At 42.9% G+C, this 26,936-nt stretch overlaps 3 protein-coding genes and 1 long non-coding RNA gene across 6 annotated transcripts in view; 3 read left to right on the top strand and 1 right to left on the bottom strand.

The window, feature by feature from the left end:
- Positions 1–11,807, top strand: part of LOC138963077 (uncharacterized) — a 32,477-nt gene extending 20,670 nt beyond the window's left edge. Inside the window, exon 2 of the long non-coding RNA XR_011454704.1 lies at positions 11,488–11,807. This is a non-coding gene — a long non-coding RNA (uncharacterized lncRNA). The remainder of the gene's footprint in view (positions 1–11,487) is intronic.
- Positions 74–11,807, top strand: LOC138963076 (putative uncharacterized protein CIMIP3). Of its 2 annotated transcripts, none has more exons than XM_070335081.1 (2): positions 74–211; positions 7,453–11,807. In XM_070335081.1, exons 1-2 carry the CDS (start codon positions 209–211, stop codon positions 7,921–7,923), a joined length of 474 nt encoding a protein of 157 aa, XP_070191182.1. In that variant the 5' UTR covers positions 74–208; the 3' UTR covers positions 7,924–11,807. The 2 variants fall into 2 exon arrangements, with proteins under 2 accessions (XP_070191182.1, XP_070191183.1); XM_070335082.1 differs by lacking the exon at positions 74–211 and adding an exon at positions 2,951–3,132.
- A 10,668-nt stretch (positions 11,808–22,475) lies between these two features.
- Positions 22,476–24,056, bottom strand: LOC138963078 (uncharacterized). Of its 2 annotated transcripts, none has more exons than XM_070335083.1 (2): positions 23,402–24,056; positions 22,476–23,317 (listed from the first exon to the last, which is right to left on the bottom strand). In XM_070335083.1, exons 1-2 carry the CDS (start codon positions 24,053–24,055, stop codon positions 22,694–22,696), a joined length of 1,278 nt encoding a protein of 425 aa, XP_070191184.1. In that variant the 5' UTR covers position 24,056; the 3' UTR covers positions 22,476–22,693. The 2 variants fall into 2 exon arrangements, with proteins under 2 accessions (XP_070191184.1, XP_070191185.1); XM_070335084.1 differs by having other exon boundaries at positions 22,476–22,771; positions 22,856–24,056.
- LOC138961295 (oviduct-specific glycoprotein-like) lies at positions 24,054–24,940 on the top strand. Its single transcript, XM_070332897.1, has 2 exons — positions 24,054–24,076; positions 24,124–24,940. Exons 1-2 carry the CDS (start codon positions 24,054–24,056, stop codon positions 24,938–24,940), a joined length of 840 nt encoding a protein of 279 aa, XP_070188998.1.
- The last annotated feature ends 1,996 nt before the right edge of the window (positions 24,941–26,936 follow it).

A 26,936-nucleotide genomic window follows, 5' to 3' on the forward strand; every position in this document is an offset into this window, starting at 1 on the left:
CGGGTAAGAATCAATTGTGCGGAAATGACGTCACTTTGTTATTGTCGTCAATCGTCTTTTTTGTCGTCACTTCCACCTGCTTGGTATTTTTCTTTCCGTTCGTCTTGTGTGTTTTTGGCAATCTGTTTTCGTTCGACCAAGAAAGAAGTGCGTGCCTGTGCAAGCGTCATCTCATCTTCACCCTCTTGTTGTTTGTGGACGGGACGTCATGGTAAGTTGTTTGCTAGGTTAGGCCTACTTATTGTCATGTCATCTGTTGCTGTCCAGTGCGATTCGCCGTGATTGTCACAATTATTGTGGTTTGAGAATGCAATCGTTCTCGACTAGAAGAGTTGCACAGCCAAATTTAAGGATACAAGATATGCCGCTGTATCTGAAGATTTGACTTTTCACTTGAACACTTTCTTTCTCAGCATGAACAAGGAATCCCGTTTTGAGACAAGCTTGAGAAACTTGAGAAAGTCTGCCTGTGCTTTTTTCCCATTATAAAAAACAACAAGACAATGGTTAGTTATTGGAACATTCAATTTTTGACAAAACAAGACATTCAAAAGTATATAGACCCAATGATCTTTATAGTGAACAGACAATGTATGTGTGTGTGTGTGTGTGTGTGTGTGTGTGTGTGTGTGTGTGTGTGTGTGTGTGTGTGTGTGTGTGTGTGTGTGCGTGCGTGCGTGTGTGTGTGTGTGTGTGTGTTTGTGCGAGCGCTTGTGTGCATGTCAGTGTGTGTGTGTGTGTGTGTGTGTGTGTGTGTGTGTGTGTGTGCGTGCGTGCGTGTGTGTGTGTGTTTGTGCGAGCGCTTGTGTGCATGTCACTTAGTGCGTGTGTGTGTGTGTGTGTGTGTGTGTGTGTGTGTGTATGTGTGTGTGTGTGTGTGTGCTAGCGCTTGTGTGCATGTCACTTAGTGTATGTGTGTGTCACTTGTGTGTGTGTATGCGCGCGCGCGTCAGTGTGTGTGTGTATGTGTGCGTGCGGCGTGCGTGATTGTGAGTGTGTGTGTGTGTGGCGTGTGTGTGTTCGTGTGCGTGTGTGCATGTCTGTGTGTAACAGCAATTCTGCAGATGAGTTTGCTCAGGAGTGCTTGATAACATAAAGGGGAGCTAGAGCTAAACGATAAAATAATAATTTTGCACTCTTCTTCTGAGTTGTCTCCCTTTCCTTACTACCAGTGAGTCAGCATAAGACTTGATAACTCACTCACAAACACACTAACGTACGCACCCGCCCGTATGCGCTCACGCACGCACGCACGCGATCCACACCCGCAGAGGAGAGAGCATTGGCGAGAGAGAGAGAGAGAGAGAGAGAGAGAGAGAGAGAGAGAGAGAGAGAGAGAGAGAGAGAGAGAGAGAGAGAGAGAGACTGAGAGAGAGACTGAGAGAGAGAGAGTGAGTGTTATTTACATGGCCGAACAGGAAAGCGTAAATGTTTTAAGCAGTTCTAGAAATGCATTATCAATAATTGTTACGGAATTGAAAGGTATATTAATGTGTCGATACGATTAACTGCGTAAGTCGTATAAACACTGACGTACATCAGTCTAAGGAATACAAAAAGTTTCAAAGAGAAGATCACGGGCAGTCAGGAACAAATCAATATCGGATCAGTGGTTGGCAATCTCGCAGCATGTGATTGATTACAGTTACACAAGGGTGAACATATTACAACGATTACACAGCCCGGCGTGGAAGCACACAGTGTGTTCCTGCACTGACCGTCCATCCAGCGCAAACATAAACGGAAAAAATCAAACATTCGTTACAGGAGCGTAGGAAGACATTCAGAAGAGGTTCGGAGACAGGAGAAGAAAGAGAAAGAAAGTCGGAACTAAAGGGAGAACGAGAAGTTGCGGCAGCTTTCACGAATACCAAACTGAAATAAAAGGGATAAAAAAAAAAGATAGGATGAAAGGAAGAAGGAAAGAAAGAGATCTATCCATCTTTTGCCAATACCGATTTTGAAATGTAAACAAGTCGCGTAAAGCGAAATTAATACATTTAGTCAAGCTGTCAAACTCACAGAATAAAACTGAACGTACTGGGTTTTTTTCACCAAGACAATAGCTTTGCTCTTGCCCCGCAGACGAGAAAGCGCTGACACATTCACGTGCAAAGTGTACAGAGATGCGACCTGCTGATCGCCGCAGAAGGGACAGCCAGTATAGCGCAATAACGCTCGTGCTGAACGCACGCACGCACGCTCGCACACACGCACACACACGCACACACACACACACACACACACACACGCACCCGAATCCTACGCCCCTGCGTCAAGTCTAGGCTGTCCCAGTGTACGCTTAAAACCCAAACTACCCCCCGCACGTTTGGGTTAAAGCGTCAAGCGCTGATACAGCACAAACCATTGCGTGTCATTAAAGGTACTGAACTTGTCAAATCCAGGTGCACGGAGCCCCTGGGACTTTTAGTCATACCTCAGGCAGCTATCCGTTAGAAGAACTACCAAGTTTCATTGACTTGCACCCAAAGAGTCAAGAACTGCGATTTTTTTACGAATTAATTTCGTACTCGGACCCGGCTGGTCTTGACCTATTTTTGGATCTAAATTTAGATCAGGTAGATCACCACATCATGCACAAAAAGACACGTCACTAAGCAAACTATGTCAGACATCATCATGAGTTTGTGTAAAACAAAATGGAGGCCGGAATCACTCAGTTGAATCGAACTCCGACCAAACACCACGTAATAACTAGGTTAATTTATGCACTTGCGTGAACAAGAAACTGTCGAGCTTCACAGATGTCGTCGTTGGGTAGTTTTGGGTTTGTTTTACTACCATAGGAGGATTTTTGAACTGTAAATGCACTCAGCTGCAACAAAAACGCAAAACGAAGGCTGTGACTCTGAGCTGCACTGTGCCTTTAACAGACAGGCAGCATTTTATTTGAACGAAGCCATACCAGTTTGTTGCCTTGGACGGCTTAGGCCTAGCAACACACGCCGCCTGTCGTCTGCTGACTAGCTTGGTTGGTCAAGTTGCCTTGCGGTCCAGCTAGTTTCTGTGGACAGAATATCTCCCCCGCAGCTCCTGCCCTACCGTTACACCTACACCCCTATTCACTTGTGTGTTGGGACATTTAATTTCGTTCAGTGAGGGCAATATCAGGTAAGACGGGAATTTCACTACAAATAATTAGTTTTCTGTTTTGTATCAAGCGTTAAAGCGCGGTGTAGATATAGGACGTCGCCTTTATTGATTTCTTTTCTTTTGTTTTCTTTTTGTGTGTGCATGATTTGAGTGTATGCATTTCCAACCGAAACATCAAGACAAATTCCGAAACCCTGGGTACTATAAAATATTCTGTACTCTGCATTCTGTATTGCCTGGCTGACTCTTTTTACATTTAGTCAAGTTTTGACTAAATGTTTTAACATAGAGGGGGAATCGAGACGAGGGTCGTGGTGTATGTGTGTGTGTGTGTGTGCGTGTGTGTGTGTAGAGCGTTTCAGACTAAACTACTGGACCGATCTTTATGAAATTTGACATGAGAGTTCCTGGGAATGATATCCCCGGACTTTTTTTCTTTTTTTCGATAAATGTCTTTGATGACGTCATATCCGGCTTTTTGTAAAAGTTGAGGCAGCACTGTCACACTCTCATTTTTCAATCAAATTGATTGAAATTTTGGCCAAGCAATCTTCGACGAAGGCCGGACTTCGGTATTGCATTTCAGTTTGGTGGCTTGAAAATTAATTAATGACTTTGGTCATTAAAAATCTGAAAATTGTAAAAAAAAAAAACATTTATAAAACGATCCAAATTTACGTTCATCTTATTCTTTATCATGTTCTGATTCCAAAAACATATAAATATGTTATATTTGGATTAAAAACAAGCTCTGAAAATTAAAAATATAAAAATTATGATCAAAATTAAATTTCCGAAATCGTTTCAAAAACTATTTCATCTTATTCCTTGTCGGTTCCTGATTCCAAAAACATATAGATATCATATGTTTGGATTAAAACACGCTCAGAAAGTTAAAACGAAGATAGGTACAGTAAAGCGTGCTATGAAGCACAGCGCAACCGCTGCCGCGCCAAACAGGCTCGTCACTTTCACTGCCTTTTGCACTAGCGGCGGACTACGTTCAGTTTCATTCTGTGAGTTCCACAGCTTGACTAAATGTAGTAATTTCGCCTTACGCGACTTGTTTTTGTTTAAATTTGCTTTATTTGTAATGCTGTTATAATATTTTTCACATTATTGGAAATTGTAATCAGTGCTATTCAGAAATCTGTACTTAACCAATCGTGGAGTGCGCGTGAGACCTACACATGCGGCTTGCCTGCGAGAATTGCGTTCTGCAGAGAAAAGAACAAGTCGCGTAAGGCGAAATTACTACATTTAGTCAAGCTGTGGAACTCACAGAATGAAACTGAACGTAGTCCGCCGCTAGTGCAAAAGGCAGTGAAAGTGACGAGCCTGTTTGGCGCGGCAGCGGTTGCGCTGTGCTTCATAGCACGCTTTACTGTACCTCTCTTCGTTTTAACTTTCTGAGCGTGTTTTTAATCCAAACATATAATATCTATATGTTTTTGGAATCAGGAACTGACAAGGAATAAGATGAAAGTGTTTTGAAATTGATTTGGGAAATTTAATTTTGATCATAATTTTTAATTTTTTTAATTTTCAGAGCTTGTTTTTAATCCAAATATAACATATTTATATGTTTTTGGAATCAGAACATGATGAAGAATAAGATGAACGTAAATTTGGATCGTTTTATAAAAAAGTTATTATTTTTACAATTTTCAGATTTTTAATGACCAAAGTCATTAATTAATTTTTAAGCCACCAAGCTGAAATGCAATACCGAAGTCCGGCCTTTGTCGAAGATTGCTTGGCCAAAATTTCAATCAATTTGATTGAAAAATGAGGGTGTGACAGTGCCGCCTCAACTTTTACAAAAAGCCGGATATGACGTCATCAAAGACATTTATCGAAAAAAAGAAAAAAAGTCCGGGGATATCATACCCAGGAACTCTCATGTCAAATTTCATAAAGATCGGTCCAGTAGTTTAGTCTGAATCGCTCTACACACACACACACACGCACACACACACACACACACACACATACACACATACATACACCACGACCCTCGTCTCGATTCCCCCTCTATGTTAAATCATTTAGTCAAAACTTGACCAAATGTAAAAATGAGTAGTAGCATCGATGTTTGAATGGGCATACAAATTGGCGACCAGTATAGCGATGTACCATTCACTACATTTCGTACAGTATTTTTGCATTGCTGGGAAATTCGGGTCGCTTCCTCACAGTGGAAAGCTAGCAGCAACGGGAGTCGCTCCACCCAGGTGTATGCGTGTTATGAGACACCTGCGCTTCTAGCAGAATGACTGAGGTCTTGGAGCCACCCCCTTGTCACCACCGTGGCACGTTAAAGACCTCGATACTTCTTTCGCGCAGATGGCCTATATCAAGCAAAACACACACACACACACACACACACACACACACACACACACACCAGGGCCGGATCCAGGGGGGAGGGTCGGGTTGGGGGGGGGGGGGTTCCTGTTGTTCGGACTTTGATAATGTTCATCTCGGTTGTGCTTACCTAAGACGGGCGCTGTGGCGTGGTGGTAAGACGTCGACCTCCTAATCGGAAGGTCGTGTGTTCGAGTCCTGGTCGCTGCCGCCTGGTGGGTTAAAAGTGGAGATTTTTCCGATCTCGGCCCAGGTCAACTTATGTGCAGACCTGCTAGTGACCTAACCCACTTCGTGTGTACACGCAAGCACAAGACCAAGTGCACACAGAAGAGATCCCGTAATCCATGTCAGAGTTTGGTGGGTTATAGAAACACAAAAATACCCAGCATGAGAGATGTTCAACGTGCGGGCTACCTCACCTGCCTTGACCTCTCACCAATTCTTTGTAAATCTCCCATATTATTATTATTATTGAGTCACTTGAGAAAAAGTGACTCTATGTAATCGGTCAGTGTTAGTCTGTCCGGCCGGCCGGCCGTCCGTAGACACCACCTTAACGTTGGACTTTTCTCGGAAACTATCAAAGCGATCGGGCTCATATTTTGTTTAGTCGTGACCTCCAATGACCTCTACACTTTAACGATGGTTTCGTTGACCTTTGACCTTTTTCAAGGTCACAGGTCAGCGTCAAAGGAAAAATTAGACATTTTATATTTTCTCGGAAACTATCAAAGCGATCGGGCTCATATTTTGTTTAGTCGTGACCTCCAATGACCTCTACACTTTAACGATGGTTTCGTTGACCTTTGACCTTTTTCAAGGTCACAGGTCAGCGTCAAAGGAAAAATTAGACATTTTATATCTTTGACAAAGTTCATCGGATGTGATTGAAACTTTGTAGGATTATTCTTTACATCAAAGTATTTACATCTGTAGCCTTTTACGAACGTTATCAGAAAAACAAGGGAGATAACTAGCCTTTTCTGTTCGGCAACACACAACTTAACGTTGGGCTTTTCTCGGAAACTATAAAAGTGACCGGGCTCAAATTTTATGTGAACGTGACTCATTGTGTTGTGAATAGCAATTTCTTCCTGTCCATCTGATGCCTCATATAATATTCAGAACTGCGAAAGTGACTCGATCGAGCGTTTGCTCTTCTTGTTATTATTATTAATGCTAAATATAATCCATTGGAAACAACAACCTAATCGCATTTTCAAGTGATTGGTGCCCCCCCCCCCCCCACACACACACATAGTTTAATATTTTAATAGTTCACTGTATTGTTGAAGGTGTGGGAACATTTAGATTGGTGCGGGTAACTAGCTGTTGGATAATTGTTTGGCGATTTTGTTATTCTGTGTTACGATACTTTCCTGTTCCCGTCATAAACCTTCCCAGGCTTCTGCATATGTTATTCTGAGCGGCCTGTCAACATTCTTGGTGCTTCTGGAGCCGAGTGGATTTTAGTAAATGGAGGGAAGTGTTACAATTCTGACTGACGAACACGTCAATCCTGGAGGCTAGCCTCACGCAGTCAAACATTAGAACAGTATGCTGTACTCGCAAAAGTTTGAATTTCCCTACAAACATGTCCTGACATTAAGTGAGTTACATTAGTCAAACGAAGGCAAGGATATACTTTGGGGTTGGTGTGATCAAGGACCTATGACACCATTGGTTCGAACTAAAACAAGCGCATTTTTGATCGGTGATCCTCAACTGTAAATACATATCTGACACAAACAAACCAATCCCCAGCACCCTACAACGACCCCCCACCCGACCCCTAAACACACGAAAAAAGCCATAATAAGTCATGTGCCCCACCACTGAAAAAAACCCTATCCTTATTTTTTCGGCAGCCTTTCCACAGATTGCAAGACATACTATTCATGCCAAGGCCTTCAACTGTAATATTTGTTGCTAGTGTGTTTTAACTGTTTGTTTCCCTGTGTGTTTCAGTCAGGGCAACGTCGGAGGGCGATGCAGCTAGAGGAGTACCCACCATCACACGTTCACATCGACTTCAATCCAGTAGGAGGGGCAAGAGGAACAGAAGACATCTTCAACCTCGGCCAGCTGGAACAGCAGCGTCTCACCTGGGAATACCTGGAGACCATCCGCCTCAAGAAGCTCCGCATCCCCAACCGCTACTCCCGCCACCTGGGCAAGGGCTTCACCATGCCTCGCGAGGAACACCCGCTGCAGGGCCCTGCCTGGAACAACTCCCTCAAGCCCACCCCGGTCAATGGCGTGGGCAGCATCAAAGATGAAAAGCAAGGAGCCAAGTGCATCAACAACTCCATCGCCCCCTTCTTCACCGTGGGCAAGCCCACCTGCGGCTACTTCTTCTCCCGCTCCACAGACAACAAGAAGAGGAACATCGGGATCCCTCCATCTGACGTGGTCAAGTGGAGGTCGTTTGCCCAATGATGCCTTCTTCTTGGTCATCGTTTGTTTGTCGTCTTAATGTCCATGTTGTCTTCGTCTTCTTCTGAAGCGCTTTCGTTTTGTTCTTGTGTTGGACGCCCTGGCTTTTGTCTTCATCGTCGTCGTTTTGTAAAGCGCTTTCGTTTTCTTCTTGTACTGGGTGTCTAGGCTATCGTCTGCGGTGGTCTTCGTCGATGCCGTCTTTGTCGATGTCGTCTTCTTCGACCTTCAACGCTTTCGTCTTCTTGGAACTGTCCGTGAAGCCATGCCTATGGGTCGTCATTTACCCCAGTTTATCCTTTTTCTTCATTCCAAGCTTTTGGGATCTTGTCCACGCTTTCATCCAAATGTTTGTGTCGTCGACTCAACGTACTGTTTTTCGAGCTGCTTTAGTGTTGTTAAAACCTCGGCAAACTCTTCTTCAAACCGATCCAACGTGTTGACATCTCATGACCTCTCAAACCGTTTTATAAATTATATGTTAGTAGTGCATTTAGAACCAACCTTTCAAGTCATGATTTTTTCCCTTGGATATTTATACTGAAGAGAGCTAGTGCTTTTTGTGTGCCTTATGTAGTATTCCCAATGGCTCCCATTGTTTTGGTGAAACATGTCAGATCATTTCTCTGTTTTGTGGGCGGCGTGTGCCCAGCAGAATGTAAGGGCTTGCTGTTTTGAGGTTTTCGCCCAGAACAAGTAATGTCATTTCAATGCAAAACTGATCCAAAATCTGTGATATTTTTGGAGTGCTATGTGTTATACTATTTCATCTTTTCGTTCGCACGTTTTAAAGTACATTTTAAGATTGTTCTTACAATTATTATATAGTTGTTGAGGAAGAGTCTGAAAGAAAAAAGAGTTACTCTGTTATGGAACCTGATTTCTGCACAAGGTATGTAGGTATATAGAGAATAGTACATGGCTGGCTGTGTCGTACCAGATTTACACGAGGTTTTTTTTAAAATATTGAACTGCGAGCGAAAGCGAGCTGTTCACTATTTGAAAAAGCAACGAGTGTAAATCTGGTACGTACGACACAGCAAGCCATGTAGTATTCTGTTTATCCTACATACTGTACTTACGTGTATTTTACTGAAAATGTCTTGCAGTCGAGGCAGCTAAATTAAAGACGCTTGTTTTGGAACCCAGATCTCTTCTAAAGCCTCGTGCAATCTATTACGTCAAAGCATAGAAACGTCACTCTGAAAGTGTGGCGTGACGTGTTAGTTCTAAAGATTCATCGAGGGTAATTAGCGAGCGCAATTTTTGTTTCTATAATGACGTTTGTCTCGGTGACTTTGGCATCATAAGTAGTGTAAAAACAGGTCCCTGCCAGACTTGCTTGACATGACCTCATTTACATGATATACACACGTGTGATTTGAACGAATGTTATCTCACGGGTGTCTCTCTCACGTATGTAGGATAAATTTATTTGCGTAATACTTAGACTTTTGCATAAAATTCATGTGGAAAATCTCTTGTGTTACTTTTTATTTTACAAAAAAAGCGATTACCACTGTATGCTAAGAAAACAGTAGTAGTTTGCAGATTTGAGCAAACAAATTGATTTGCAAAGTAAGTCCTGATCTATATCCTTAAAATGTGCTGATTGTTACTTTTACACTCGCAAAAGTCATCTGACACCGCATTAATAATCACCCGTTCAGTATTATTGTCAGTATTTTGTTAAAAACACGTTGCTGCATAATAATGTGTATTACCTGTTAGTCCTTTTTCATTGTCACACAGTATTATTGCCTGTATTTTTCCAGCACAGAATGTTATATTGGTGCAGTATTATTCATTCTACTGAGAACAAGACAAAGTATTTTAATGTGTATGAAAACAGTATTAATCAGCTTATACATTTCTGCTTTGCCCATGTAGTCTCGACACACCAGAAAGCCCTTCCATCACGTTTTGAACTTTATCTCTTGATGTCTTTCTTTTACCGTTTTTACATTTAGTCAAGTTTTGACTAAATGTTTTAACATAGAGGGGGAATCGAGACGAGGGTCGTGGTGTATGTGTGTGTGTGTGTGTGTGTGTGTGTGTGTGTGTGTGAGTGTGTGTGTGTGTGTGTGTGCGTGTGTGTGTTTGTAGAGCGATTGAGAGTAAACTACTTTATGAAATTTGACATGAGAGTTTCTGGGTATAATATCCCCGGACTTTTTTTCTCTCATTTTTTCGATAAATGTCTTTGATGACGTCATATCCGGCTTTTTGTAAAAGTTGAGGCGGCACTGTCACACCCTCATTTTTCAATCAAATTGATTGAAATTTTGGCCAAGCAATCTTCGACGAAAGCCGGACTTTGGTATTGCATTTCAGCTTGGTGGCTTAAAAATTAATTGATGACTTTGGTCATTAAAAATCTGAAAATTGTTAAAAAAATAATTTTTTTATAAAACGATCCAAATTTACGTTCATCTTATTCTTCATCATTTTCTGATTCCAAAAACATATAAATATGTTATGTTTGGATTACAAACAAGCCCTGAAAATTAAAAAGATTAAAATTATGATCAAAATTAAGTTTTCGAAATCAATTTAAAAACACTTTCATCTTATTCCTTGTCGGTTCCTGATTCAATAAACATATAGATATGATATGTTTGGATTACAAACACGCTCAGAAAGTTAAAACGAAGAGAGCTAGAGGTACAGTAATTAAGCGTGCTATGAAGCACAGCGCAACCGCTACCGCGCCAAACAGGCTCGTCACTTTCACTGCCTTTTGCACTAGCGGCGGACTACGTTCAATTTCATTCTGTGAGTTCCACAGCTTGACTAAATGTAGTAATTTCGCCTTACGCGACTTGTTTTTGACTCACATGCGAAGCAAAAGTGAGTCTATGTACTCACCCGAGTCGTCCGTCCGTCCGTACCCCCCGTCCGTCCGTCCGTCCGGCCGTCCGTCCGGCCGTCCGTCCGTCCGTCCGGAAAACTTTAACGTTGGATATTTCTTGGACACTATTCAGTCTATCAGTACCAAATTTGGCAAGATGGTGTATGATGACAAGGCCCCAAAAAACATACATAGCATCTTGACCTTGCTTCAAGGTCAAGGTCAAGGTCGCAGGGGCCATAAATGTCTAAAAAACAGCTATTTTTCACATTTTTCCCATTTTCTCTGAAGTTTTTGAGATTTAATACCTCACCTATATATGATATATAGGGCAAAGTAAGCCCCATCTTTTGATACCAGGTTGGTTTACCTTGCTTCAAGGTCAAGGTCACAGGAGCTCTTCAAAGTTGGATTGTATACATATTTTGAAGTGACCTTGACCCTGAACTATGGAAGATAACTGTTTCAAACTTAAAAATTATGTGGGGCACATGTTATGCTTTCATCATGAGACACATTTGGTCACATATGATCAAGGTCAAGGTCACTTTGACCCTTATGAAATGTGACCAAAATAAGGTAGTGAACCACTAAAAGTGACCATATCTCATGGTAGAAAGAGCCAATAAGCACCATTGTACTTCCTATGTCTTGAAATAACAGCTTTGTGTTGCATGACCTTGGATGTATTTTGGTAGGAAAAATGTGTAAAGCAGTTCTTAGTGTATGATGTCATTGCTAGGTTTAGCTGAAGGTCAAGGTCATGTAAAGGTCAAGGTCAAGCATGTGAGTCGTATGGGCTTTGCTCTTCTTGTTCTTTCTTTTTTTTCCCCTATTGTATTCTTTCAATTGTTTGTCTTTCTTCTCTTTTATTTCGCAGGGGAGTATGGGTCCTTTGTTCAATAACGGACTGGTATTTGCTCCTTGTTTAAGGGAATATTTTATTTTACACACATTTAACGTTTTTGCACTGTTCAAAGTGTTACTCCTTAAATTGTGTGATGAAATATGAACATTAAAACCCTGTAACCGTGAAGTTGTGTGTTAGTTTTATTCGTGCGCTTGCGTGCTTGTGCGTGTGTGTGTGCGCGTCTGTGCGTGCTTGAGCGTGACACATTCTGTGTATACATATATGTGTATGTGCGTGTATTTGTGCGTGCGTGTATGGGTATACATCGTGTGTGTGTGTGTGTGTGTGTGTGTGTGTTGCACCATTGTTTGTGTGTTTGTTTGTGTGTGTGTTTGTTTGTTTGGGTTTTTGCTTGTGTGTGTGTGTCAGTGTGTGTGTGTGTGTATGTGTGTATGTGTTTGTTTGTTTACAGATTTGTTAGCAGATATATCTATGATACGGAGAAAAAAACATCATCCAAACTGGCAAAAGAATAAATGCGCACAGCGAAAATCATCAAAGTTGGCTCAAACTTCCCACAAAACGGAAACCATTTCAAGGCTCTTTGCGGTACTTCAAAGATACAGGTAAACAGTATCAACAGACTAATGTAAGTCAACCCCATGGCCTGCATCACTAGTAAATAAGGACACAAGTGAAGAGAAAGAAACGAAAACGACAGGAAAGACTTGAAAAGTGGCTAGTCTGCTGTATGGCTGTATATGCATGGGCACACATTTGTAACAATACACGAGGTTCTTGTACGACTGAAGTGTCTTCATAAAAACCCAAAGGCCCTTTTTCAACTCTGAAAATGATTTACGTTGGATCTTTGCCGAGTTTTTGAATCACAGACCATTCTGTGTGTGGGAAGTTTATTTGTTTATCAGCATGAATGTATGTACCAGCCTAGCTTCAAGCATAAAGAAAAGCTCTCAAATAAATAAAGAATAAAAGTTTAAAAAAATAAAATCTCACACAGCCACAGTCTAGCACACGCACGCACGAACACACACACACACACACACACACACACACACACACACACACACACACACACACATGCACACTCACATATATATATATACTAGATGAATACCCGCTTCGCCGGGTACGGCTGCGCCGGGAAAAAGTCGAGCCGAATACCCGGCTGCGCCGGGGACCCGGCTTTGCCGGCGCACCGCACGAAGGAAGGGAGATAAACGCGCAAAACACTGGAGAAGAGTAGTGACCTTCTAAAAATAGAATAACGGGAATATGGATTGAGCGTTGTCGACAGTGACCTTCTAAAAATAGAAACGGGAATATGGATTGACGCCACACGAAGGAAGGGAGGTAAACGCTGAAAACACTGGAGAAGATAAGGAAGAGTTACTGGAAATGGATCCAGAGAAAAACCAAAATCGGTTCAGCGCTGCGCGCTGAGAGCACGTGTTGAAAATTATCATCGACCAGATTGTGTCCGGAGTCTCTCTGAATAAGCCCACCAAATTTGAAGCAGATCCATCGAGAACTTTGGCCGTGCATCGCGCACAGACACACAGACACACAGACACACAGACACACATACACTAGTCGTATATATATATAAATATATATATATATATATAGATATTTTTACGTCACACCCGCCCATAGCACCCCCATTCCACACAACCGTTCTAGGTCCCGTTCCCGTACCGACCAAGGAACGGTGCGGGCACGGGAGGGATCGGGAGGACGCTGCTCAAAGATGCCAAAAACGGCCGTTTGCGCAGCGTTCCATTGTTGTGGCAGCCGTCCTTGGTCGGTACGGGAACGGGACCTAGAACGGTTGTGTGGAATGGGGGTGTAAGTTTCACGATTATTGAACTTAAAGGCACACACAGCCTCCCGTAAACCATCCGTTTCTGGTCACAGAGACTGTCAGGCTTTTACACACAGTACAAACACCCTTTCGTTTAAACTCACCGCTTGAGAACATCCTAGGTGCCCTCCGTGAAGAGTGAGCATTTTTTTGTTTGCGCGGCCAGCCGGATTGTCTGTACCACAATCGGACGCCTTGTTTTGGCGCTAGAACTAACTTTTAAAATCTTCTAAATAATAAATTTACAGTTTGTAACACAAACATTCTTAAATCATAAAAGATTTCTTTTCTCATCAAGACGAGATCAGTACAACTCGAGGTTTTGAAAGTTTGTTTTTAATTGAAGGCCGGAAGCAATGATCGTGTTTCACCAAGCCATGCAAGCAGATGAACGTTCTGCATCTAATAGCTTCGTGTGACTCGCAGTCGTTTGTTGCATTTTAGATTCAGAGGTACACAATTACGTGCTATTGCAGACACAGCAAGTCGCATTGAAATCACAAACTGACGACGAACTTGTGAGAAAAAAAGGAAAGTGTGTGCAACGGGTCCACGATGGCTCACGGGTAAACTAAACCACGAAATCTTGTGTCTGGTTTACGCAAGCTAAATAGCCATTCAAACGAACTGTGTCATTTAATGCTGTTAAATGCTATTGTAAGTGTGTTCCATAACGTTTGAACTGGGGTTTTTTTCGTGAGAAGATTTAAATCGTTCTGTAAACCATTTGAGGCAGACTGGGCCTCTAAACGACCCGCTGAAAAACTAGACTTTTCTTTGGCACCTTCCTTATGTCATTACTTTGGTGACGTCACTCCACAAAAAAGCCATTTGGGCACCTTGCTCAGGAAAGGTCAACACGGGTAGCACAATACCTGCCGACAGGTGTCTTTGTAATGCAGGTACACACAGCACGCAAACCTACCCCCTGCGTGGAACATTACCTGTGTGTTGTATAAGGGATATAGAGAATTGAGGACAGAACTAAACTATAATCTCTGCCTTCGCACGCAAGCGGTATGGTTCTGGGCTAGTGCAGGGTAGCGATCATGTAATAGGCAATGTCTGCAGAAAGATTGATCGAGTTGTTTTGTAGACGTTGAACGAAAAGTCATCGCTGAAAAAATTCTCTCAAATTGTAACGTAAAGTCTGCAGACAAAATAATCAACCTGTTAAATAGGCGTGTACAGCAAAGGCTCATCTTAAAAAAAAATTAATAAAAATAAAAAATAAAAAATCTCTGAAAATGTAAGTATAGCCTGAAGAAAAATTATTTGTGTTGACACACATTTTTACATGTCTTCGAAGAAGAAAACCTTGCTGAATTCAGTAACAATTCTATCGAAATCATGTCCCTAATAGGTCTCAGCTACCGAGCTACTAAGAACTCAAAACTCAGAAGACATGGCAGTACAGTTACTTAAAAAAACATGAGCAGTGTGCGACAGATAATAAGAGAAGAACCTTTGATTACTGGCAGAAAGATCAAAGACAAGTTAAGCAGTGAAATCTCTAAATTTTGAATGAACGTTGTCACCCTTCAAAATTGGCGAGCCAGTGTAACACGAGAAAATTACTCCCACGAGATTTTTACTCCGGAGTAAAAATTTCGTACGAAAATTTTACTCCCTTTACGAAAAAGCTACACCCCCATAACACGAGAAAATAACTTTCAACGACAGGTGTGTTCCGAGTCAAAATTTCGGTCGAAAATGTTACTCCCCTAACGAATAAATAACGAATAAATTAGTACACCCTGACACTACGAGCAATTTACTGTCCACGCCAGGTGTACGCAACTTTTACTCCCCTGTCCCCTGTTAGTCTTGGTGGTGGAAGGGGTGGAGGGAGGGTAGCGCGAGATCACATTATTGGCATTATCCCTTCGCACGCATCCCATTTTCGCGTACGAGATTTTTTTACTGGAAGTATAAATTTGGTGAGTCAAAATTTCGTGGAGGGAGTAATTTTGTCGTACCTTGGGGAGTTCTTTTCTCGTACGAAAGGTGTACTCGGAGTAAGAATTTCGTACGAAATGTTTACTCCGGAGTAAATTTTTCGTGGAGTAAAAATGTCGTGTTACACCGGTTGAGTTGACTGCCAAGTACTTTGACGGTTGAACAGAAAAGCCTAAGGGGTGGGGTGGTTCGGTGTCATCTAGACTCTGCTTGCGGACTACAATTGGAGAGTGTAAAGATTCGGCAAGGGGAAATCAATATTGGAAACGAAACTTGTTTTTAAAACGACAGTCCTTCACTATTCCAGATTTAGCCAAACTTTTACATGGGATCAGGTCATTCCCCCAACATATGCATACGAAAAAGTCAACAGCATTGATGCTTAATAATTATTGGGATTTTGTTTTAATGAATTAACTTATAAAAAGCAACTAAATTATAGTGTCAATCTGAAAAAACTCTGCACCGGATGCTGTCAGGATAGTTATTGTGTGTGCAATTGCAGGGATGGTCTCATCCCGTATCAAAGACTGAGCACATGTGATATAGTGAGTAGTTTCAGCTTGTTGTTGATCCTTAACATGTATATATTATGTTCAATTACCTATGAATTATTGAATAAACACTGTTTAAATCTTATAGTGAGTAGAATTGTTTTCACAGAAAAGACTGTGCCTTGTTACAATTAAAAGAGCCTTGTTAATCCGTGATTTGTAAAAATGTAAAACATTTTACAAATCATCTTTGTTATGCTAAAAATCGTTATATCATATATATCGGGCCCAAACCACCCCCCTCCACACAGCATAGAGGCTATAAACAACAAATATTAATAACTAGATGATTACCCGCTTCGCCGGGAAGAAGTAGAGCCGAATACCAGGCTGCGCCTGGGACCCGGCTTTGCCACACGGAGGAAGGGAGATAATCGCGGCTGAAAACACTGGAGAACATAAGGAAGAGTTACTGGTAGTGGATCCAGACCAAATTTTTTTTTTTAAAAATCGGTTCAGCGCGCACAGCGCTGCGCGCTGAGAGCACGTGTTGAAATATCTCATCGACCAGGTTGTGTCCCGGGTGTACCTGAATATGGCCACCAAATTTGAAACAGATCCATCGAGAACTTTGGCCGTGCATCGCGAACAGACAGACAGACACTAGTCGTATATATATATAGAAGATAATAAAAGGCATGTAGGCTTATTACTTTGTGGAATGCGATATTTTTGTATTTTTACATTTTTACAAATCGCGGTTTTAGGTTCGACGTAATTTGTAAAATGCTTTTACATTTGTACAAATCACGGGTTAACAAGCCTCCAAACTTGTAAGTGACGATGGATCCGTACAGGGTCTTATCTGTGATGAGAGCATTCTTCAACCCAACATCCCAACATCCACCATAAAGACCACTGTATCGATGTATTTGTGAATGTCTTTCTTTTCCAAAAATAAACGTTCAAATTAATAATAATAATTATCAGTAAGTACTGGTGTCACATGACTGATGTGAACCAGTTGATTGGCTAATGGCGATGCGCTTAAATCTGTTAGCGCACTCTTGGAGTGAGTGCGCTAACTTTTCTTACGCCCTTTGCCAAAGCGAGACTGTACTCTCATCCTCAGAATTAATTAATGACATGTAGCTTATATTCTTCATTTTACCAAAAAATAACCATACATTTCCTGCGGCTCAAAGCAGAAGGGTTTTTTCCTGACAGATCGCAGGCGCCTGTGCCACAGTTAAGCCCACTGATCTAAAAATAGAAGCGGCTGTATCTCTTCCACAAATGGTCTCTTCTCGTTTTGACTTGCAAAGATTCTTCTCATATGCCGTGTTAGTGGCATATGTAGCTTATTAATCACATTACTAAATGATGAGTTTGTGTAAAATTCCCAGCGGCAAACAGAAAACACAAGTGTTATTCCGATAACGTATCAGCTAGACCAGCATTTGAAAGTCGACTCTGTTATAGTAGACAACACTGAAATACGACTGCATCAGTTCAGTAAATGAATGGTTTCCGAATTATTATTTCAAGGCAACAACAATCGGAATCGAAAACGTGTAGGGTTAAGAACGTTCTTACCATGTATAAAACATATTACCAGCCTGCCTCATGCGTGCAGACGAGCAATTGTTGTTTTTGAAATGAGACTGCAGTGCAGTACTGTGGTTCGATTGCCCTAGCCGCCTAGCAGACGCAGCAAATTAACATGTTGGGCAAATGTGAACAAACAAACGATGGGGACAAAATACGTGTATGGTTCACAGCATTCTTACGGTTCATATATATAGTACCAGTCTCCCCGATGAGTGTAGATACAACACGAGAAACATACCACATTTACTTTGAAAATGTGCTAACCGTGGCCTTGGCCGGAGTCAATTCAAGGGGCAACACTCTGCACAGTCAATCTGTCGAAGCTCGATGAAGTGTGTGTGTGTGTGTCTGTCTGTCTGTGTGTGTGTGTGTGTGTGTGTGTGTGTAGAGCGATTCAGACCAAACTACTGGACCGATCTTTATGAAATTTTACATGAGAGTTCCTGGGAATGATATCCCCGGGCGTTTTTTTCTTTTTTTCGATAAATACATTTGATGACGTCATATCCGGCTTTTTGTAAAAGTTGAGGCGGCACTGTCACACCCTCATTTTTCAATCACATTGATTGAAATTTTGGCCCAGCAATCTTCGACGAAGGCCGGACTTTGGTATTGCATTTCAGCTTGGTGGCTTAAAAATTAATTAATGACTTTGGTCATTAAAAATCTGAAAATTGTAAAAAAAAATAATTGTTTTTAAAACGATCCAAATTTACGTTCATCTTATTCTTCATCATTTTCTGATTCCAAAAACATATAAATATGTTATATTCGGATTAAAAACAAGCTCTGAAAATTAAAAATATAAAAATTATTATTAAAATAAAATTTCCGAAATCGATTTAAAAACAATTTCATCTTATTCCTTGTGGGTTCCTGATTCCAAAAAACATATAGATGTGATATGTTTGGATTAAAAACACGCTCAGAAAGTTAAAAAGAATAGAGATAAAGAAAAGCGTGCTATCCTTCTCAGCGCAACTACTACCCCGCTCTTCTTGTCAATTTCACTGCCTGTGCATCGAGCGGTGGACTGACGATGCTACGAGTATACGCTCTTGCTGTAAAAATGCAGTGAGTTCAGTTTCATTCTGTTAGTTCGACAGCTTGACTAAATGTTATAATTTCGCCTTACGCGACTTGTTTGTTGTTATTGTGGTCTATACAGTCTCTATCAGATACAAACTTTGCTTGATTGTGGGCCTCTTTGTTTGTTGTTATTGTGGTCTATACAGTCTCTATCAGATACAAACTTTGCTTGATTGTGGGCCTCTTTGTTTGTTGTTATTGTGGTCTATACAGTCTCTATCAGATACAAACTTTGCTTGATTGTGGGCCTCTGTGTTTGTTGTTATTGTGGTCTATACAGTCTCTATCAGATACAAACTTTGCTTGATTGTGGGCCTCTTTGTTTGTTGTTATTGTGGTCTATACAGTCTCTATCAGATACAAACTTTGCTTGATTGTGGGCCTCTTTGTTTGTTGTTATTGTGGTCTATACAGTCTCTATCAGATACAAACTTTGCTTGATTGTGGGCCTCTTTGTTGTTATTGTGGTCTATACAGTCTCTATCAGATACAAACTTTGCTTGATTGTGGGCCTCTGTGTTTGTTGTTATTGTGGTCTATACAGTCTCTATCAGATACAAACTTTGCTTGATTGTGGGCCTCTTTGTTTGTTGTTATTGTGGTCTATACAGTCTCTATCAGATACAAACTTTGCTTGATTGTAGGCCTCTTTGTTTGTTGTTATTGTGGTCTATACAGTCTCTATCAGATACAAACTTTGCTTGATTGTGGGCCTCTGTGTTTGTTGTTATTGTGGTCTATACAGTCTCTATCAGATACAAACTTTGCTTGATTGTGGGCCTCTTTGTTTGTTGTTATTGTGGTCTATACAGTCTCTATCAGATACAAACTTTGCTTGATTGTGGGCCTCTGTGTTTGTTGTTATTGTGGTCTATACAGTCTCTATCAGATACAAACTTTGCTTGATTGCAGGCCTCTTTGTTTGTTGTTATTGTGGTCTATACAGTCTCTATCAGCAGGGCCGGACTACCGGGGGGGTTATGGGGGTTGCGCAACCCCCCCCCCCCCTTTAGCCTAAACATGTACCTCACTTATTTAAAACATTTTTTATTATTGTTTATTTTATGCCGTTTCATGCAAGGAGCGACCATTTTCCTATCTCAGAATATGACCTACCCATCAGCTTCAGGGGGCTTCGCCCCCTCACCCCCACAAGGGGCTCTGCCCCTTGACCCCGCCAGGGGGAACATCCCCCCTGGACCACCACTGGCAACCCCCCCCTCCTCTTCGCCTAGTCCGGCCCTGATCAGATACAAACTTTGCTTGATTGTAGGCCTCTTTGTTTGTTGTTATTGTGGTCTATACAGTCTCTATCAGATACAAACTTTGCTTGATTGTGGGCCTCTTTGTTTGTTGTTATTGTGGTCTATACAGTCTCTATCAGATACAAACTTTGCTTGATTGTGGGCCTCTGTGTTTGTTGTTATTGTGGTCTATACAGTCTCTATCAGATACAAACTTTGCTTGATTGCAGGCCTCTTTGTTTGTTGTTATTGTGGTCTATACAGTCTCTATCAGATACAAACTTTGCTTGATTGCAGGCCTCTTTGTTTGTTGTTATTGTGGTCTATACAGTCTCTATCAGATACAAACTTTGCTTGATTGTGGGCCTCTTTGTTTGTTTGTTTGTTTGATTGTTTGTTTTCAATGTATAGGAGTGTAACAAAAGTAGAAGAACGTATAGATAAACAGAAATATGTGAGGTTGACTGCGAAAGCATGAGGTAAAGCTCGATAACAAATAATTGAAGTAATCACGCTTGTGACCAGCAACAATGCTCAAAGTAGCCTAAATATTAACATGTAAAAACATTCTGAGAAATGTGCTTTCATGTTCTCTGGAAACAAATATATGGGGCCTTTCTTTCCTACAGACATACACCTAGCATGACCAGCAAATATTCTAGCAGAAGCGGCAATATTGCGGCCATTCTTTGTAAACATGTAATCTGTTGTAAGTCAATGTACATTCGCTCTGGGTTCTCGATAGAGCCAGGCCCTCTTTACACAAACTATCGTAAGGTTACAGTGGTACCTTATAATTAGATAAAAAAATTTAAAAAAAGACTCCCTTGGGACAATCAAAAAGTGTCTCTCCATGAAAGGTGTCCGTTCGTGGCAGGTATACTTTAATCACGTTTGCAGACAAATTTAAAGGGACTACAGATGGTGTCCTTACTGGGAGGTGTCCCCTCACCAGAGGGGCCTGACATCGCAGGTACCACCGTATCTACTCTGTCACTCCGTGGTGAATGAAAACTGCCGAAGGAGTTGATATTATCAAGCCTGTAAAGCTTGTGTATAAATGGGGTAGGGACGAAACATTTTTATTCACGGGAAAATAATTATCTGCCATGGGGCATACGCAACTCAAAGGACTTGCATGAACTGTCAGAGCGAACTGTTCAATGGCATTCCGTCTACTGAGAATATACATTGTAGATGGTAACATTATGTGAGTCTTATTATTTCTGTCAACCTGTTCAGACTATTCACATCTAAATGAAAAACTGCAAATGATTGCCAGTGAAGATACCGAGACCAATCGTCAGTCGGTCTGTCACACCGGTTACGCTTTAGCAAGACGCGTGAGGTGTGTGTGTGCGTGTGTGTGCGCGCGTGTGTGTGTGTATGTGTGTGTGTGTATCAGTGTGTGTGTGTCACTGTGTGTGTGTGTGTGTGTGTGTGTGTGTCAGTGTGTGTGTGTGTGTGTGTGTGTGTGTGTGTGTGTCAGTGTGTGTGTGTCACTGTGTGTGTGTGTGTGAGAGAGAGAGAGAGAGAGAGAGAGAGAGAGAGAGAGAGAGAGAGAGAGAGAGAGAGGTGCGTGTGTGTGTGTGTGCATGTGTCTGTTCGTGTATGTGTGTGTGTGTGCGTGCGTGCGTGCGTGCGTTCACGCGTGTGTGTGTGTGTCTGCGTGTGTTTTGTATGTTGTTTTCTGATTTTATGCTCTGGCATTGTAGTTGTAAAGCACTTTGAGGTTATTATGGGCCCAACCTAGCAGCGCCATAGAAAAGCTAAATAATGTATAGTTGCCATAATGAAATGACTCGTCTTTGTTTGGATGTGCGGTTTAGTTAATATCGATTTAGTAGGCTAAACATGTAGTGCGATCACTGCTTTCTTATTCTGTAATTCAAGACTGTATAAGAACCAAACGTACTTCACACCAAAAGCGGCAGAGCAGTTGTCGGCAGTGTGGTGAAAGGGGATTAAAACGGCATATCAATAGTAGTGACTGAATGGCAGATTGCAAGCAACATGTTTCGTATCGGAGAAAAGATTATCTTGATTGTGCTGCGGATTAGCGGCGATTACAGTCGCACGTTGCCTGCCGCATTCCGTAAATCGATCAGGCACGCTAATTTTTTCAACCTAAAGGCACACTTCTTTTTGTGTACATGATTCGGCTCATCGTCTCAGATCGGGACACAATTTTAAAGGATTTTACCTGGGATAAGACCACCAATTCACGTGGACACGTACGCAAACAGAGAGAGAGAGAGAGAGAGAGAGAGAGAGAGAGAGAGAGAGAGAGAGAGAGAGAGAGAGAGAGAGAAAGAGGAGAAACAGAGAGAGAGAGAGAGAGAGAGAGAGAGAGAGAGAGAGAGAGAGAGAGAAACAGAGAGAGAGAGAGTGAGAGACAGAGACAGAGAGAGAAAAAAAAAGAGAGAGAGAGAGAAGAGAAACAGAGAGAGAGAGAGAGAGAAAGAGAGAGAGAGAGAGAGAGAGAGAGAGAGAGAGAGAGAGAGAGAGAGAGAGAGAGAGAGAACACACACACACACACACACACACATTTAACTGACATATAGGCATCACAAAGAATTAAATACTTTATTGCTGGAATTATTGTCATTTCCCTCCGGTATGCCAGTGAACCATAACACGAGATATTCATGAACTGGTTCAGGTATAATAAACATTAAAAAAAAAACTTTAAAAAAAAACAAAAACACTGTTCCATCCAACAATTATTTCCGAAACATAAATTATTGCATGAAGCTCGTGAACAAAAATAACAACAACCTCACGTTGACTTTATAAACTTGAAGCAGGTAAAAACTTACAAGGTGCTGTCCTTCCCGCACACACGATCATGTGTCCACCGCCACTGACCTGGCCAGGCTGACACACGATCTTGTGTCCACCACCACAGACCTGGCCAGGCTGACACACGATCTTGTGTCCACCACCACAGACCTGGCCAGGCTGACACACGATCATGTGTCCACCGCCACTGACCTGGCCAGGCTGACACACGATCATGTGTCCACCACCACTGACCTGGCCAGGCTGACACACGATCATGTGTCCACCGCCACTGACCTGGCCAGGCTGACACACGATCATGTGTCCACCGCCACTGACCTGGCCAGGCTGACACACGATCATGTGTCCACCACCACTGACCTGGCCAGGCTGACACACGATCATGTGTCCACCACCACTGACCTGGCCAGGCTGACACACGATCATGTGTCCACCACCACTGACCTGGCCAGGCTGACACACGATCATGTGTCCACCGCCACTGACCTGGCCAGGCTGACACACGATCATGTGTCCACCACCACAGACCTGGCCAGGCTGACACACGATCATGTGTCCACCACCACAGACCTGGCCAGGCTGACACACGATCATGTGTCCACCACCACAGACCTGGCCAGGCTGACACACGATCATGTGTCCACCGCCACAGACCTGACCAGGCTGACACACGATCATGTGTCCACCGCCACTGACCTGGCCAGGCTGACACACGATCATGTGTCCACCGCCACAGACCTGGCCAGGCTGACACACGATCATGTGTCCACCACCACAGACCTGGCCAGGCTGACACACGATCATGTGTCCACCACCACAGACCTGGCCAGGCTGACACACGATCATGTGTCCACCGCCACAGACCTGGCCAGGCTGACACACGATCATGTGTCCACCGCCACAGACCTGGCCAGGCTGACACACGATCATGTGTCCACCACCACAGACCTGGCCAGGCTGACACACGATCTTGTGTCCACCACCACAGACCTGGCCAGGCTGACACACGATCATGTGTCCACCACCACTGACCTGGCCAGGCTGACACACGATCATGTGTCCACCGCCACTGACCTGGCCAGGCTGACACACGATCATGTGTCCACCGCCACTGACCTGGCCAGGCTGACACACGATCATGTGTCCACCACCACTGACCTGGCCAGGCTGACACACGATCATGTGTCCACCGCCACTGACCTGGCCAGGCTGACACACGATCATGTGTCCACCACCACTGACCTGGCCAGGCTGACACACGATCATGTGTCCACCGCCACTGACCTGGCCAGGCTGACACACGATCATGTGTCCACCACCACTGACCTGGCCAGGCTGACACACGATCATGTGTCCACCGCCACTGACCTGGCCAGGCTGACACACGATCATGTGTCCACCACCACTGACCTGGCCAGGCTGACACACGATCATGTGTCCACCGCCACTGACCTGGCCAGGCTGACACACGATCATGTGTCCACCACCACTGACCTGGCCAGGCTGACACACGATCATGTGTCCACCGCCACTGACCTGGCCAGGCTGACACACGATCATGTGTCCACCGCCACTGACCTGGCCAGGCTGACACACGATCATGTGTCCACCACCACTGACCTGGCCAGGCTGACACACGATCATGTGTCCACCGCCACTGACCTGGCCAGGCTGACACACGATCATGTGTCCACCACCACTGACCTGGCCAGGCTGACACACGATCATGTGTCCACCGCCACTGACCTGGCCAGGCTGACACACGATCATGTGTCCACCACCACAGACCTGGCCAGGCTGACACACGATCATGTGTCCACCGCCATAGACCTGGCCAGGCTGACACACGATCATGTGTCCACCGCCACTGACCTGGCCAGGCTGACACACGATCATGTGTCCACCACCACTGACCTGGCCAGGCTGACACACGATCATGTGTCCACCGCCACTGACCTGGCCAGGCTGACACACGATCATGTGTCCACCACCACTGACCTGGCCAGGCTGACACACGATCATGTGTCCACCGCCACTGACCTGGCCAGGCTGACACACGATCATGTGTCCACCGCCATAGACCTGGCCAGGCTGACACACGATCATGTGTCCACCGCCACTGACCTGGCCAGGCTGACACACGGAATAAGAGCATCCTTTCACTTGCACACATACTCACAATCAACAGCGGGGTTGCATTCTGTGCAGAGTGAGAATCTTCTCCCCTTTTTCTGAATTGATGAAAGTCTGACATTAATTGGGTGAAGTCGACTTCCGGAAGCTATAGTACGAATCGTTGGAGCTGATTTTTTGATAAATAAAACAAGACTTCGTGAAGTCAATTTCTGGCTGAATGAAGGACTGCCTTCATCAGATTGATATGGGTGCGAGTTGCAAAATCAATTCAACAACGATTCCTACTCTGCACAGAAAGCAGCCAGGATGTAGATTGTTGTTATGTGTCCTAGTTACATGACAATGTCATCCCCTGCAAAAGCCTGGGTCAATCTGTGATGCTGAACATGAGAAGGAATATACCTTTAAAGCAAAGCTATGGTTACGAGTATATAAACCCTGATATTCATTGGACGAAGTCGACTTCCAAGCATGCTGAACAAAAGCTTTGGCATTGAATTTTCGGTATCAAGACTTTGCGAAGTCAACATCGGGCTAAGGGAGACCCTCAAGTCTGTCATTAATTGGGCGAAGGGAGACCCTCAAGTCTGTCATTAATTGGGCGAAGGGAGACCCTCAAGTCTGTCATTAATTGGGCGAAGGGAGACCCTCAAGTCTGTCATTAATTGGGCGAAGGGAGACCCTCAAATCTGTCATTAATCGGGCTAAGGGAGACCCTCAAGTCAACATCGGGCTAAGGGAGACCCTCAAGTCAACATCGGGCTAAGGGAGACCCTCAAATCTGTCATTAATTGGGCTAAGGGAGACCCTCAAATCTGTCATTAATTGGGCTAAGGGAGACCCTCAAATCTGTCATTAATTGGGCGAAGGTGACTTCACAAAATCAAATTCACGAAGCTGGCTGGACAAAGCTTTTTTTGCATTGAAATTTGGGTAAAATGTACTTACTCATTTCACTGACTTTTTAGTATAATGGTGACAAATTGTCAGAGGGCGTGAGGGCTCAACGTCTTTGTGACATGACCCATCTCCATCAATGATCATTCTCACATCTTACATTTTGATCACTCTGATCTTAAACATGCAACTTCCCACAGCAATACCAGTGATGCTTGAAGTGCCCGCAAGGAAAGACAATCAACATAGATATATTGAGAATACAACATATAGTATAAAGCAAGGTGAGCAAAACACTTGCATACTGTAGTGTCTTTCTTTATTATAAAGTATTGTCTTTACTTAACAGCTTGAATACTGTCATTATGTTGAATTGCACGGTTTGTGCATATTTACAGCGATTGTATGAAAAGGGTTTGAGTCTTTTCAATTCACTCCACCTGCATGTACACTGAACAAATACTATTCACACATTCAATACTGGCAAAGATCAATTCTTTCCAACATGAAAAACAGAAGTGGAACACAGCACACACAAAATCCTGACAAGGTTTAGCAGTAAACAGTGTATCTGAGTACTGTCTTCAGTTATCAAAATTATGCATACCGTTTCTCATACAATAAACTACAAAATGAAAAATAAAACCCCAACAAAACTGTTCTTACAGACTGCAAAACAAACAATGGCTCAGTGCAACATCAATTGAAAGGTTGTTTAGGAAAACACTTCCTGCCAACAGCATTTTACTTATCTTTCTTTCTTTCTTTATTTGGTGTTTAACGTCGTTTTCAACCGTTCAACGTTCAAAGAAAGGGGGGAGATGGGATAGAGCCACTTGTTAATTGTTTCTTGTTCACAAAAGCACTAATAACAAAATTGCTCCAGGGGCTTGCAACGTAGTACAATATATGACCTTACTGGACATACTGCTTGACTAAAATCTTTACAAACATTGACTATATTCTATACAAGAAACACTTAACAAGGGTAAAAGGAGAAACAGAATCCGTTAGTCGCCTCTTACGACATGCTGGGGAGCATCGGGTAAATTCTTCCCCCTAAGCCGCGGGGGGTATCTTACTTATGCTAAAGTGCATTGTACTAAAACTCAGACAGATAACCAAAGTGAACTCTATCTCATCTTTTCTTCCCATTCATTTCCGACAAACTGAGTTAAAGGACCCATTATTTCCATTG

This window comes from Littorina saxatilis, linkage group LG3, assembly GCF_037325665.1.
Source record: "Littorina saxatilis isolate snail1 linkage group LG3, US_GU_Lsax_2.0, whole genome shotgun sequence".
NCBI classification, from domain to species: Eukaryota; Metazoa; Mollusca; class Gastropoda; order Littorinimorpha; family Littorinidae; genus Littorina; species Littorina saxatilis.

Coding starts and splice junctions, on each gene's coding strand:
- LOC138961295 (XM_070332897.1), top strand. CDS start 24,054: ATGTGTCCACCGCCACTGACCTG. Junction 24,077..24,123: donor TGTCCACCGCCACTGACCTG/GCCAGGCTGACA, acceptor TGACCTGGCCAG/GCTGACACACGATCATGTGT.
- LOC138963078 (XM_070335083.1), bottom strand. CDS start 24,055: ATGATCGTGTGTCAGCCTGGCCAGGTCAGTGGTGGTGGACACATGATC. Junction 23,318..23,401: donor TCGTGTGTCAGCCTGGCCAG/GTCAGTGGCGGT, acceptor CAGCCTGGCCAG/GTCTGTGGTGGTGGACACAT.